The 16,143-nt window shown below is 38.2% G+C and overlaps 1 protein-coding gene across 2 annotated transcripts in view; it reads left to right on the top strand.

Annotated features, from left to right (window-relative positions):
- Positions 1 to 16,143, top strand: part of Usp47 (ubiquitin specific peptidase 47) — a 90,877-nt gene that overhangs the window by 34,185 nt on the left and 40,549 nt on the right. For both annotated transcript variants that reach the window (XM_028875842.2, XM_028875841.2), the window contains 4 exons: positions 6,098 to 6,194; positions 10,714 to 10,859; positions 12,271 to 12,350; positions 14,613 to 14,762. In XM_028875842.2, coding sequence (XP_028731675.1) covers positions 6,098 to 6,194; positions 10,714 to 10,859; positions 12,271 to 12,350; positions 14,613 to 14,762 — 473 coding nt within the window. The remainder of the gene's footprint in view (positions 1 to 6,097; positions 6,195 to 10,713; positions 10,860 to 12,270; positions 12,351 to 14,612; positions 14,763 to 16,143) is intronic.

Here is a 16,143-nt window from a genome sequence, read left to right as displayed (position 1 = left end):
TCAAGCTAGAGAGCTTTAAATTTTGCTTTAAAAAAGTACTGTGTAAGATTGTTCTGAGATTGTTGGGATACTTTGACAAAGTTCCAGATTTAACAAATCTGAAACAAGATTCTTGAAATAATTTGCTCTTCAGTCTGACAATTGATTCAGTCTTTTAAATGAGACATTTATAGAATGCTGTGTATTAGATCCAACTTCCTATTCAGTGAATTTATTGAAGTTAAGAAAATGGTTTTTAGAAGTGTTTGTTACTTCTTTGTGCAAATAAAGCATGCCATTTGTCACACTGTGTAATTAAGAATCACTACAGTACTCCATATAGTAACCACTTTATTTTGCTATTTTGCTCATGGGTGATGGGGATTGGAGAGATTTCTCAATTTGTAAATTACTTGCTGCATGAGCATGAGGACCTGAGTTAACTCCCCATGTTATTATTTCTTGACGTAATTTGATTCTCGGGGCTGATGACTGGAACATTTGATTTAGTTCAGTCTTCCTGTATTATATATGATGTTTAAAGTGAAAATGCTTATATATTTTCATCTTAATTTAAATTTAGGGAATAAGATTATTTGCACTCTAATAAGATATACTATAGTAAATGTGTTACTCTTGATATCTTCTTAAATACCATGTAATATCCTTTTATATCTTGGTACCAAAGTATCCTGACTTTATCTGAGAAACAAAGTTCACCTCATAGATACTACAGAAGAGAACTTTTTAGGTGGCATTGAAAAAAAAAAAGAAAGAATTTCCAACTAAGCAATCTTGCCCTCTATTATGTATTTTTGTTGTTTTTATTTTGCCTTTTTTAACGGAGAGAAACTCAACGCAATTTCACTAAAATCGGGAGCAAGACAGGCTGCCCACTTTTTCCATATCTATTCAATATGGTACTTGAAGTTCCAGCTACAGCAATAAGGCAACTAAAGGAGATCAGGGGGATAAATGTTGGAAAGGAAGAACTATTGCTAATCACAGATGATATGATAGTATATATTAGTGACCCCAAAAATTCTATCAGGGAACTCCTAACAGTTGATAAACACCTTCAGCAAAGTGTCTGGATAAAAGATTAATTTAAAAAAAAAAATCAGTAGCCCTCCTATATACAAATGACAAATGGGCTGAGAAAGAAACCAGGAAAACAACACCCTTCACAATAGCCATAAATAATACAAACTGTGTTGGAGTAACTCTAACCAAGCAAGTGAAAGACTTGTATGACAATAACTTTAAAGAAAGTTAAAGACTTTAAAGAAAGAAATTTGAAGAAAATATCAGAAGATAGGAAGATCTCCCATGCCCATGGATCAGTAGAATTAACATAGTAAAAATGGCCATCTTACTAAAAGCAATCTAAAGATTCCATGTAATCCCTTTCAAAACTCCAACACAATTATTTACAGACCTTGAAAGAACAATACTTAACTTCATGTGGAAACCAAAAAGACCAGGATAGCTAAGTACAATAAAAGAACTTTCAGGGGTATCACCATCCCTGACTTCAAGCTCTACTCAAAGCCATAGTAATAAAAACTATAATATTAGCATAAAGACAGATAGGTTGATCACTGGAATTGAATCAAAGACCCAGATGTAAATCCACACACCATCAAAGACTTCAACATAAAACCAGAAATACTGAACCTGATAGAAAAGAAAGTGGGGAACAGCCTTGAACGCATTGGCACAGAAGACAACTTCCTGAACAGAACACTGATAGCACAGGCACTAAGGTCAATTAATACATAGAACTTGATGAAACTGAAATGCTTATATAAGGCAAAGGACACCATCAATGGGACAAAATGACAGCCTACAGAATGGGAAAAGATTTTCACCAACTCCACATCTGACTGAGGGCTAATAACCAAAATATATAAAGAAATCAAGAAACTAGACATCAACAAACCAAATAATCCAATTTTTAGAAAATGGGGTACAGATCTAAACAAAGAATTCTCAACAGAGGAATCTCAAATGGCCAAGAAACACTTAAAGAAATGTTCAACACCCTTAGCTATCAGGGAAATGCAAATCAAAACAACTCTGAGATTCCATCTTATACCTGTCAGAATGGCTAAGATCAAACACACAAGTGATAGCTCATGCTGGCGAGGATGTCGAGGAAAGGAAACACTCCTCCATTGCTGATGGAAGTGCAACATGTACAGCCACTTTGGAAATCAGTATGACTGTTTCTCAAAAAATTGGGAATTGATCGATATACCTCAGCCCAGTTATAAAACTCCTCAGCATAGACCCAAAGAACACTCTGTCCTACTACAAGGATACTTGTTAACTATGTTGCTCATAATACAGAAATTGGGAGCAACCTAGGTGTCACTCAACTGAAGAATGATGTCTTAGTTAGGGTTTCTGTTGCTGTGAAAAGACACATGACCACAGTGACTCTAATAGAATGAAAATATTTAATGGAGACTGGCTTACAGTTTTATTTACAGTCCATTATCATCATGGCAAGAAGCATGGTGGTGTGCAGATAGACCTGGTGCTGAGGAAGGAGCTGAGAGTTCTACATCTTGATCCATTGTCAGCAGAAGACTGTATCCCACACTGGGCATAGCTTGAACATATGAGACCTCAAAGCCCATCTCCCCACAGTGACACACTTCTTCCAACAAGATCACACCTACTCCACCAGTGCCACACCTCCTAATAGTGCCACTCCCTATGGGCCAAGCATTCAAACACACGAGTTTGTGGGGGCCATACCCATTCAAACTAACACATTCCACTCCCTGGCCCCATAGAATTGTAGCTATAACATAATACAAAATGCATTTATTCTAACTTCTATCACAGTATTAACGATGTTTAAAAGTTCAAAGCCTCTTCTAAGATTCATGCAGTCCATTAACTGTAATCCCCTATAAAATCAAAATAAAAAAACGGATCACATATTTTCAACATGTTAATGATACAGGATGTACATTACTGTTCCAAAATGGAAGAAAGTGAAGATAGTGAAGAAATACTGGATCAAAGCAAGACTGAAAACCGGCGAGGCAAACTCCAAACTCTGCATCTCTATGTTTGATGTCAAAACGCTCTACAGATTTTCAATTCCTTTCAGCTTTTTGACTGTAACATACTTCTTTCTTTTGGACTGTTTCCACCTCCTGTTAGCAATTCTCCTCAGTAGATCCCACAACTCTGGCATCTCCAACATTTTGGTGTATCCAAGGCAAGCCAGGTTTTACCTGCACAGCTTCACACAGTCGCCTCTATAGGCCTCCGTGAAGGGACACACCTGATACACACCTAACCTCAGTGGCTTTCCTTAGTCACAGAGGGAGACTATATAATCCCTTTCTTCTGTTCTTGTCTCTAAAACCAGTACCATGTAGCTGAAGCTGCCAAGTTCTGCTGCTTGCTGGGTTTGGAACATGCCCCCCTCATTGAATTACATCTTTACCAGCTTTCTGTGTTTGATGGTTGCCTTCATTGCCTAAGCTTGGATATGCTGGAACTCGCTCTGTAGATAAAGGTGGCCTAAAAGTCATAAATCTGCCAGCCTCTGTCTTCTGAGTGCTGGGATAAAAGGTGTGCACCACCACACCTAGCCCTAAGCTTTTCTTTAATTCCTCTTCACTTTTAATTCCTTTTCACAAGTTGGAAGCTTAGCTGAGTGGGATCTTGTCTTGAGGTCACAACTCCTTTTATTCCATTTCTTAATCTGTTTATCTCCTTGAACACAGGATTTAGCTCCATTCCACTTCCTGGTGCCCCTTTTCTCATCAAATTGTACATTTTGTATTTTCCCTTTCTCAGCTTGTTCCTTTAGATCTGTATAAGAGTGACCACTAATAACCACACAACATAGTCAATACTAGACTGTTTTGAGATTTCCTCTGCCAACAAAATTAATCCAAAACTCTTCACTTTAGCCTCAGGCTGACTTTTCAGACAAGGGCCAAAGCAGCCATATCCTTTGCCAAAATACCACAAAACTGTCTCTAGGTCACATGCTAACATACTGAAACATCTTGAGCCAGGCCCCCACAGTTCAAGTCAACCTCAGCACCACTGTCTTACATGTCCCTTCTAGGATGGCCCATTAAGCCTCATTTAAAGCGTTCAACTGCTTTTCTAATCCAAAGTCCCAAAGTACTTTTCCTCCAAATAAAAACATGGTTAGGCCTATCCCAGCAATACCTCAGTCCTTGATACCAACTTCTGTCTTAGTTAGGGTTTCTATTGCTATGAAAAGACACTATGACCACAACTCTTAGAAAAGAAAACATTTAATGGAGGCTGGCTTTCAGTTTCAGAGGCTTAGTCCGTTACCTTCAGGGCAAGAAGCATGGCAGTATGCAGGCAGACATGGTGCTAGAGAAGGAGCTGAGAGTTCTACATCTTGAACCACAGGCAGCAGGAGACTATGTGCATACCTTGAGCATATAAGACCTCAAAGTCACCCCCACAGTGACATACTTCCTCCATTAAGACCACACCTACTCCACCAAGGCCACACCTCCTAATAGTACCACTCCCTATAGGCCAAGCATTCAGACACAATGAGTCTGTGGGGACCATACCTATTCAAACCACTATAAATGGATAAAGAAAATGTGATGCATTTACCCAATGGAGTGTTGCTTAGCTGTTAAGAACAATGACATCATGAAATTGGCAGACAAATAGATGGAACTAGAAAAAAAAATCATCCTAAGTGAAGTAACCCAGACCCAGAAAAACAAACATGGTATGTACTCACTTCATTAAATGGATTTTAGCTCTAAAGTAAGGGATAATCATGCTACAGTCCACAGACACAGAGAAGTTAAGTAACAAAGATGACTCAAGGGGGGAATGCATGAATTTCCGTGGGAAGGGGAAATAGAATAGATTTTTATGGGTGGACTAGGGACAGGTGGGAATGTGAATAGGAAAAATCAAGTAGGCAGGAGGGAAAGAATACTGGAAGAGACAACTGGAATTGGTGGACATTTCGGGGACAAGCTAGAAACAGTGCAATGGAAATTCCCTGGAGTCTATAAGGGTGACCCTAGCAAAGACTCCTAGCCATCTTCTGTAACCAGGTAGGGGTTCCAGTGGAAGGACCAGGACACCAACCCAGCCACAAAACCTTTGACCTACAATTTGTCCTGCCTGCAAAATAGGCTGGAGTAAAGATGGTACAGAGTAAAGATGGTACAGAACTTGTAGGAGTAGCCAACCAATGACTGGTCCAACTTAGACCCACACCATGAAGAAGGAACCCACACACCTGACACTGCCTAGGGGGCCAGGAACTAGAGGCTGCATAGGCCAGAGACACAGGAGAGAACCAAACACTACTGGAAAAAAAGTCAATGAAATGACTCCTGATGATATTCTCCTATACTCCTTTACCCGAACCTAGCATAATCATCACCAGAGAGGCTTCATCCAGCAACTGATAGTAGCAGATGCAGAGACCCACAGCCAAACATTTAGGTAGAGCTTGGAGAATGCTGCAGAAGAGGGGAAGGAAGGGGAAAGTAGGAGCCAGAGGGGTGTAGGACACCACAGGATCAGCTAAGACTCACAGGGGCTCACAGAAACTAAAGCAACAATCAGGGAGCCTGGATGGGTCTGATCTAGGTCCTCTACATAGACGTAATAGTTGTGTAGCTTGGTGTTCTTGTGGGACTCCTAACAGTGAGAGCAGGGCTATCTTGCTCTTTTGCCTGCTTTTGGGACCCTTTTCCTCCTACTGGGTTGCTTTGCCCAGCATTGGTATGAAGGTATGTAACTTAGTGTAACTTGTTATGTCATGTTTGCTTTAAACCCCTGGGAGGCCTTCTCTTTTCTGAAGGGAAATGGCAGAGGAGTAGATCTAGGGAGAGGAGAGGGGGTACTAGGAGCAGAGGTGGGAGGGGAAACTATAGTTGGGATGTAATACATGAAAAAAGAGTAATTTAAAAAAAAAAAAATTTAATTTACTCAAAAAAACAAAAACCAATAATTTCCAACTAAGCAGTGTTGCCCTCTGTCTTTTCTTCGTTCTTTTCCTTTTTTTTTTTTGATAGTGTTTTTGCCTAAGTGCTGATTTGTCTATATTTATGTTTTCTCTTTAAAGGTTATGTGGGATTAGTAAACCAGGCGATGACATGCTACCTGAATAGCCTTTTGCAAACACTTTTTATGACTCCTGAATTTAGGAATGCACTATATAAGTGAGTATTTGAATAAATGTTCTAAGAATAAAAGTATAAGTTTTAAATAATAAAATTGAATTTACCTTCTTAGACTTACTTATAACATTTGAGGTATTTCTTACTTTATAAGCTGACTTCTTGAATTTTTTTTTTTTAAACTGGAGCTGAGGACCGAACCCAGGGCCTTGCTAGGCAAGTGTTCTTCTACCACTGAGCTAAATCTCCAACCCGACTTCTTGAATATTATATATGAACAAAAATCTTCTGAAAGACTGACATATGAAAGCCATAGAGAGGGAGAATTAGAAATGACTGGATAGAAAAGAATCAAACTGATGAATGTCCCCATCCATAGCTTCACTGCTTTCATAGGGAAAGGCGTGTCTGATTTTGAGAGAATGTACATGTAACCTGTACATTCATTTTCTTCCCTCTTTCAATTTAAGAATTCAGTGTTATTTTTTAAACTTATAAGATCTCTAATTAAAATACAACGTGGCTTGTTTGTTTAAATGTGTATGCATGTTTCTAAGATTACATAAGATACTTTATTATGCTTTATAGATGCATTTACCATGTCTGGTAAACTCCAAATTAGCCATTAATTTTTGTTGAGTATTTTCTTATAATACAGTTTATGTGCTTTTGCTTAGCATACTTAAGGTATGTGTTACTTAGAATTTTTTTTTTTTTTTTCGTTTTTTTGAGACGGGGTCTCACTATGTTGCTTTGGCTGTCCTGGTACTCACTATGTAGACTAGGCTGGCTTCAAACTCACAGAAATTCACCTGACTTTGCCTCCCAAGTGCTGGAATTAAAGGTGGGTGCCACGCCACCCGACAATTTAGATTCTTAAAGTATGAGTAAACAAATTGTTTTTCTTTCTCCTGTTCCTTTTGAGTGGCACCTTTGAAATCATATAAGTATGTATTTAAATTCTTTATAAAGTTGTAATGTTATTGGTTGTGTTGCTCACTCATGATCTCATGATCTCCCTCTACACTCATTTGTAATTTTGTTCTCTGAATTTGCTTGTAGAAGCAGAAATGTTTTCATTCATTCTTATTTGTTGCCTGATAATAATTATATTCTAGGCTCTTGGGGGGATAAAGAAGGAGTAAAAATAAGATCTCTGTTTTCAAGTAATTTGCAGATCTATCTATAATAACCATCTGTGTGTTGTGAAATAATTTATTTAAGTAATATTTAGGGTCAACTAAATGCCACAAGAGCTGAGAATGGAGGGATATTAATGAAACATGGAGAAATAAATGGCTTAGTGAAATGGATAGGTCACAAAGTAGGTATGTTTTGGCCAGGTTGACAAAAAAAGAGGACATTGTAGACAAGGAAACTTTTTAGAAGTCATAGTGAATAGTAGTTAGTGCTCCCTAAATAATGTGTTAGGACTGTTGGGAGCGCTTTTATATACCCACCCAGTTCTTGGAATAGCTGTGAATTATCTGCTTTTGTTATCCCCATTTTATAAAAGCAGTTCCTAAAGACACTGATACTGCTGAGGCCACACTTTAGATGCTGGGACCCAATCTCTGTTGCTCCTGTACTGTAGCCGGTGGCCATAAATAGAGTGGGTTGCCGAGGCCCCTAAATAACCACAACTGTCAGCACACTGGAAGGCAAGGTTAAGGATAGGCTAGAGCCTGCTGGGAAGGTTTAAGTAGTCCAAGATGATTGCCTGCTACAGCAAATTTTGCCTGGGGCTATGCATCCCAGGTATTTGTTTAACTGTGGGTTCTAATACTTTGAAGGTGGCCTACAAGTTTACATCTCTGTAGAGAAAAGAGTACCCCAGGGCTATTGAGGCCGCAAGTATTCCTTGGACACTGACTGCATGCCATGAGTTCTATTAGATACCAAGTTCACAGTGTTAATAAGACGAAGTCCCTCCTGCAGAGCTTTCATTGAGAACCCGTATAAATAAATTCATTTTACAAGCCCAGTATGTCAGGAAGGTAATAAAGCGAAGTGGAGAGAGTAACTTCAGGAGGAAGGATTGAGCTGGGTTACAGCTTTAGACAGTGAGGAAGGGAAACAGCCACAAGAGCAGCTTTCATGGGAGCCTGAGAGCTGTAAATACAGAAGCCTTTGGGAGCCAGTGAAATCCACTGTGAGGAGGGATGAAGGTTACAACATGGGTTCAAAGAGAAGGACTGGATCTTTTGAGATTGAAACTGTAGATGGAAGTTTACAACCCAAGTCTGAGAGAACTGACGTCTAAGTATAAACCTAGGGGGCTTGCACTGGACTGCTCAGAACAGCGCCACAGTGAAGGATGAAGTTGTACTTTCATTCCTTGTGCCCACATAGACTTTGTTGTTGACTTGGAGGCTTGTGATACATTATATGAATTGTTAGAGAAGCTTATGTTGTGCAGTTTGAAAGAGTGTTGTGAAAGAGATCCTTGGGAGGTTCTGTCATTAAACCAAGCCTGGATGTATGAGGTCAGCATGGTGATTGTGGGTGGGAGTGAAAACTGTGAGGACATAGCAGCAACTTTTTTTATAGTAGTAAAAGAAAGGGAAGAATTGAATGTGCCAACAAAGTGTCTAACTGTAGGTTGGTGAAATTGCAAGTCCTAACGAGATTTACAACCTCTTCAGATTGTAATAGAATTTGAGATCCTGTAATATCAATTCTAAGAACCTTCTATGAAGAAAGCTACAGGAGAGCTGGTGACTGAGTATAGAGGAGGGGGAGGGTTAAAGCACTTGTGATCTCAGAGATGGCTAGAGAAGTAGATTAGAGGCTGAAGGACTTGCCCATGGGTAAAGGAGGCAGGGCCATAGAAGTACGACCTCGGTCCTGAGATAAGAAAAAATATTGAACATTTAACAGAGGAATGTAATCAAAACCATTTGTAAACTGGAAATAGGAAAATTTATAGTCTATCTTCCTTTTGAAACTAAAAAGGAAGTTGGAAGCAGTAGAGTAATCTTAACATTGCTAGTATCAGACAGGATACCATCAATAATGTTCTTGATGTTTGGGGCTTGGTATTTTGTTTTATTAAATGCAGCCTCCCTTAAGAACTCCTGAGTGTATTAACTAACAGTGGGTTACCCAGTCTTTCTCTGCCATGTGATCCTAAGTTTTTCATCTGGGGAATTCACTTGCTGAGGCAGTCCTTGTAGCTAGAGCTAAATGATCATATATAAATATGTGAGAATAAAAATTCTACTGGGATTATTATATTTACTTAATAACCTTTAAAAAATGTTTTATGGTTGAATATTTGAATTTCAAAAGTGAGAAAGTAGTATCTTTGAGTCCATCTGCTCTCATTACCCAGCTTTGAATAGCACTAATTGGTAATCTAGGCTTTCTGCATCAACAGTTCTCAACCAGTGGGTCGTGACCCCTTTGGGTGTCAAAGTGACCTTTTCACAGGGGTCGCATATCAGAAATCCTGCATATCAGATATTTATGATTAATAACAGCAAAATTACATTTACGAAGTAGCAATGAAAATAATTTTATGGTTGGGGGGTCACCGCACATGAAGAACTGTATTGACGGGCCACAGCATTAGGAAGGTTGAGAACTATATGTAAATTTCCATCCCAATGACTTGGCAGGCGCAGCTCCATTTCATTAGTGTTAGAGTTCCTGTGATGGCCACATAACTTTTGGAACCATTTGTTTAGTCAGATCCAAACAAGACTCATCCATTGTAATTGATCAATATGATGCTTAACTGATTTAATCTGTGGTTTGTTGTTGTTTTCATAAGATATTTATTTATTATGTATACAGTGTTCTGCATGCATGCATGCCGGAAGAGGGCGCCAGATCTCATTACAGATGAGCCACCACATGGTTGCTGGGAATTGAACTCAGGACCTCTGGAAGAACAGCCAGTGCTCTTAAACACTGAGCCATCTCTCCAGCCCTTTTTTTTTTTTTTTTTTTTTTTTTTTTTTTTTTTTTTTTTTTTTTTTTGGTTTGGTTTGGTTTTTTGAGACAGGTTTTCTCTGTGTAGCTTTGGAGCCTTTCCTGGAACTCACTCTGTAGCCCAGGCTGACCTTGAACTCACAGAGCCTGCCTCTGCCTGCCAGGTACTGGGATTAAAGGCGTGCACCACCACTACCCGACTTTGATTTAATCTGTTTTTAACTCTGTCTATTCTCCTTTGTAATTCCCTGAAAAATGTATATATTGAAAGCTGGTATTATTTGTCTTATGGTTTTTTTTTCTATTCTTAATTTTAGCATTTTCTTGTCGAATACTTTGCATTTTTTCGTGAATTACTTATTAGGACAAAGTTTGGTCAGGTTCAGATTTGGCTCCATACCTTTAAGTGAGCTTTGTCTTTTATTCTCCAGACTGGAGCCGCCGTGGGTGTTTTTAGTTTTGAGTTTATAAATTAAAGAAAGACTGATTACATAATGCTAGTTTTAGTTAATATCCAAGCTTTGTGTATTACCTAGAATTAAGATCTTATATGATGATTTTGATATTAATTATGTTTTAAAGAATGAAATCATTTGATGTAGTTAACATGATCTCATCCTCCTAGGTGGGAATTTGAAGAATCTGAAGAAGATCCCGTGACGAGCATCCCATACCAGCTGCAGAGGCTTTTTGTTCTGTTACAAACCAGCAAAAAGAGAGCAATTGAGACCACAGACGTTACAAGGAGCTTTGGATGGGATAGCAGTGAGGGTAATAACACTCTTAATGATAACTTCTAGTGTTCAGAGACTTCTGGACAATGGCATTGCCCATCTGCAGCACATCAAGAACTTAATGATCTTTACCTGAAACATCTCCTTGCTTTTTGCTTGAATGTTAAAGTAATTTATTTGTAACTATTTAAACTCTGAGATAAATTTTAACCAATTAAGGTACTTGTACAGTTAAGTTTTGTATGTTCTATTTTTGTGGGGTTTTGTTGTTGTTTAGTTTGGGGGTTTGTTTGTTTGTTTTGTTTTTCAGGACAGGGTTTCTCTGTGTAGTTTTGGTGCCTGTCCTGGATCTCACTCTGTAGACCAGGCTGGCCTCAAACTCACTGAGATCTGCCTGCCTCTGCCTCCCAAGTGCTGGGATTAAAGGTGTGCACTACCACTGCCTGGCTTGTATTTTCTATTTTTAATGAGCTTAAAGTTAAAAAAAAAAAAAAATGTTACAGGTTTTTTTCTTTAGTTTTTTTTCCTAACATGTTTTTTATTTTTTTCAATATGATAAAATAAAGATACTGAAAAGGGGCAACTTTTTTAAATTTGTAACTTTAAAAATATTACTTCTTTTATTTTTCAATATTATAATGTAATTTCATCATTTCTCTATTTGCTTTCCTCCCTCTAAACCCTCCAGTATACCTCTGCTTGCTCTCTTTAAAATTTGTGGCCTCTTTTCTCATTCATTGATATTACAAACGTGTTATAGATACATCCATTAGGACTGGACTCCATAGCTCTGCATTTTGGTTGGTTGTGGTTTTCTGTCTGATGCAGAGAGGAGTGTCCTTAATGTAGGATGTCTAACATATTTCTTTTTTTTTTTTTTTTGGTTTTTCGAGACAGGGGTTCTCTGTGTAGCTTTGCGCCTTTCCTGGAACTCACTTGGTAGCCCAGGCTGGCCTCGAACTCACAGAGATCCGCCTGCCTCTGCCTCCCGAGTGCTGGGATTAAAGGCATGCGCCACCACCGCCCGGCCAACATATTTCTTTACAGTAAAAACTAACAAGTATTCCAGCACTACTTAGACAGCACTGGTTTGATGGTTTTCCTCTGACTGTCCTTTCATGGCTGGAATATGTCTTCCTATGTTTTTTTTTTTTTTTTTTTTTTTTTTTTTTTTTTTTTTTCCGAGACAAGGTTTCTCTGTGTAGTTGGTGCTTGTCCTGGAACTCACTGTAGCCCAGGCTGGCCTCAAACTCAGAGATCTGCCTGGCTCTGCCTCCCAAGTGCTGGGATTAAAGGCATGCACCACCACCACCCAATTCTTCCTGTTCTTAAGAAGCTTTCAGTTGTTTAAAGTAGACTTGTCCATGTTCCTATTTATGTTGAAACAGTAATGCAATGTTCTGTTATGCTATTTGATACTGTTTTTAATTAAATTTTATATTTAATAGCTTGGCAACAGCATGATGTACAAGAACTATGCCGCGTTATGTTTGATGCTTTGGAACAGAAATGGAAGCAAACAGAACAGGTAACTTCTCTCTCTTAAGCTGAGGGGACTGACTGTGTGTTAAGGCAGTTGGTATCTTACAGTGGCTTTTATTCTATTGGAATTTTTAAGACTTGGACATCAGCCTGCTACATTTGGAAATGAAATTACTAGACTCCCACCTGCTTAGGACTAAGTCCTAAGCATCTTCATTAAACTACTCCAGACCTCAGCTTCCTCATTGTCTCAGTAGGGTTTCTATTGTTGAGATGAAACACCATAAACAAAAGCAACTTGGGGAGGAAAGCATTTATTTGGCTTACACTTCCACATTGTAGTCCATCAAACAGGGCAGGAACTTAGAGGCAGGAGCTGATACAGAGGCCTTGGAGTAGTGCTGCTGCTACTGGCTTGCTCCCCATGGCTTGCTTTCTTATAGAACCCAGGACCACCAGACCAAGGATGGCACCACCCACAATGAGATGGGCATCAATCACCAATTAAGAAATGCCCTACATTGGGCTGGCCTACAAGTTAGACTGCATTTTCTCAATTGAGTCTCTCTCCTCTCTGATAACTTGCTTGTGTCAAGTTGATATAAAACTAGCCAGCACATTCATCATCAAAATAAGGAAATTGGTCTATATGAGCGAGAAGGTTTTTTTGCACTCAATACATCTGTTGTTAGGGGGGAGAATTTTAAGTATTGTTTTCATTTTTTTTAAATAAGTGATAATCTTTACCACATTATAAAGTGTATTTATCAAGTTTTATCTTCATTTTGACCAGTCAAGTGTAGTCATGTGCTTTGACCTTTAGAGTCCTTATTTATATGACTTAACTCACTGAGTGGCTTGGCTTTATGGGATTCGATGTGGATGAATATAGACTGGGTATAATAGAGTATCCTGGAGATAAAAGAGGAGGAGGTCAAGGTAGCACAAGGACCTGACCTCTGATTGGAGTGATGTGGTTGCTTGGAAGAGAGTCTTTTAAACAGTAGGTGGGAATCCATTTGTACAATATGAAATCAAGTTTAAGGAGTCTGTAACTCAACTTTCAAAAGATGAATAAAAAACTGTAAGTGAATTTATAAATATGAATAAGAATTGTTTGGTAATAATGCTTATCTGCATAAATTATTTTGGGGGTAGGGGGAGAAAATCCAGAATTTTTTTTTTTTAAGGACACTGGTTTTGAGCTATTTTGAAAAGTCCTAGATGCAAGAAGACCTAAGTGGGGCAGGAAAATGAAGATGGGTCCATCAAGTCAGTTGTATTAGAGTAGGCATTGGTGGGTCCAGTCTGAAGGTGTGAAGATCCACCCTGGACATTTCAGCAGATGTGAATTTATGAGGAAGAAAACTGTTAGTATATTTTCTCTTAGACTTATTTTTTATTTGAGAGATGATGAAAACCACTTAAACAGCTGGTGATTTCTCTGCATACTCTTATGGGACTCAAGTGATTTTATATAGATGGTATTGGGGCTGTTTCTTCATAGGTCAGAAGTTATCCTCCTCCTTGTTCACATCCCTCTCTGAGTCAGCACTTCATTAAGATCAGCTGGGGCATTCCTACTGACTTCCTAAAATTTGGTACAAGAATCTTAAGGCAAGACACTCCTATGAAGGGTCGTTACTTAGGGAATTAACCTGCCTACTCTGAGTCAAAAGAGCCCCAGTTGGCTGTTTGGGAAATAGGTGAGAGATGTATTCTTTTAGATGAGGATATTTTGAGGGAGGTGAATTTTAAGATATTGTTTGAATTCTTATATCTTAAACTCTTTACATTGTTTTATGTTTATTAATATTTAATCTTTGTTTGCCCAGATTAGCAGTGGAATTGAATAAGTAAGAATATACTGTGAGACTAGTGAAGTTTGTGTAAAGTAGCGAAAGCACAACAGCTCCTTGGCTCTGTAACAACACACCTGAAGTGTGGATTAGGATACATACAGTCTAAGGAGAAGAACGTAGCTACGTGCGTGCGTTGATAACTCAGGTCATCACCATCGATTTGACTACTTTAGAGTTTTATTGGTTTGGGTTATTGAAATAGTTAATTGTATACATTCTGTTTTAAATTAATGATAACCTAATTTTATTTTTTTTCAGGTGATTTTTTTTTCAAGTGTCAATTTTGTCCTCTAAAATTTTAGATATATCTTAATTGGCTTTCTAAAACTTTAATACTAAAAAATCACTATCATTTTGTATCTCTTCTAAAAGGCATTGGTTGCATTAGATATAACTTAAAATTGCTCGTAAGGAACATTTTTTTAAAATGTGAATGTTATTTTTAGGCTGATCTTATAAATGAGCTGTATCAAGGCAAGCTGAAAGACTACGTGAGGTGTCTGGAATGCGGTTATGAGGGCTGGAGAATTGACACGTATCTTGATATTCCGCTGGTCATCCGACCTTATGGGTCCAGCCAAGCATTTGCTAGTGTGGTATGTACCTTCCAGCTGACTGCTTGGTAATTTTACAGAGTGCACAGTAGCACAGTAGTGTAACCTCTTATCTGGTGATATCATCCTAAGATATACCTTCATGGGTTGTTAGTCATTCCTGCACTTTACGTAGCAAAATCTAGAACTAGAGTTTTGATGCTTCAGTGACTCCTAATGGTGCCTGTAGAAGAGGAAAAGTGAATAGGAGGAATGCAGATGTCTTCCCTATAGGTGATGGAATTATTTCACCTTTTCTTTTTTTTCACCCTTATTTTTTTTAAACATCTAGCTATTTTATAAATGATATTTTAGCCTCTTTGGGGGGGGCATAGTAAAGTCATTTGTTCTATACTTTTTTAAATTGCGAAAATAACCTCTAGGTCTTATGATAAAGGCCTTTTTATTTATTTATTTATTTATTTTTTTAAGAATAGATCAGCCCTATTCTGAGTACTTAATTACAAAGTACATTGATATGAGCCTGTAATCTCAGCACTCACCAGGCTGAGGCAGGATGATCGTGTGTGTGTGTGTGTGTGTGTGTGTGTGTGTGTGTGTGTGTGTGTGTGTGTGTGTAAGACTGGCCTGGACACATAGAAGACCCTCCGTGTCCCTTGAAATCAACCAAGCATTATATAAGCATAGGTAACTTGAAAGTCAGAAATGATGTTCTATTTTCATATGCTGAGTGTCTTAATTGGGAGCTTGTCTAAAGTTTTCCTAGCTTTCTCCTCTAGTTATGGCATCATCATATGTATATATCTATATAATTATATGTGTGTGTTTACTTAGACAAAAGAAAGTCATGGAAAGAATTGTTGCTGTTTAAAATTAGTGATCAAAAACATTTATTCAAGATTTTTATGTGCCAGGGGAGCCTTTAGAGATAATTAGAACATCTTTAGTTATTAGTAATTAGTTAGTTAGACTTTAAGATTGAGTCTCATATAGCCCAGGCTGGCTTTGAATTCACAATATAACCAGAGATAACCCAGATTTTATTGTTTGTTTGTTTTATTTGTTTTAATTTTTAAGCAGTCTCTCAGTGAACCTGGAGCTCACTGATTTGGCTAAGCTGGCTGGCTAACAATCTTAGCCCAGGATCATCCTCTCTGTCCTTCTTCAGGGATGGGATCTAAGTATGTACCACTATAGCCAGCATTTACCTGGGTCTGGGGACCCAAATCAGGTTCTCATGGTTACCTGGCAAGCATTTTATTGGGAAAGCTGTCACTCCATCCAAAAATAGCTTTAAAAAGCAGAATTTTGTCATTTTATTGCTCAAGCCTATTAGAACTTTTGTGACTGAATGAAAATGAAATTATAAAATCAAATTTGAGACACAGGTGACACAATTTTGAAAGGAAATTTACAACTTACA

This window comes from Peromyscus leucopus, chromosome 1, assembly GCF_004664715.2.
Source record: "Peromyscus leucopus breed LL Stock chromosome 1, UCI_PerLeu_2.1, whole genome shotgun sequence".
NCBI lineage: Eukaryota > Metazoa > Chordata > Mammalia > Rodentia > Cricetidae > Peromyscus > Peromyscus leucopus.
This window is presented reverse-complemented; position numbering and strand designations above follow the sequence as displayed.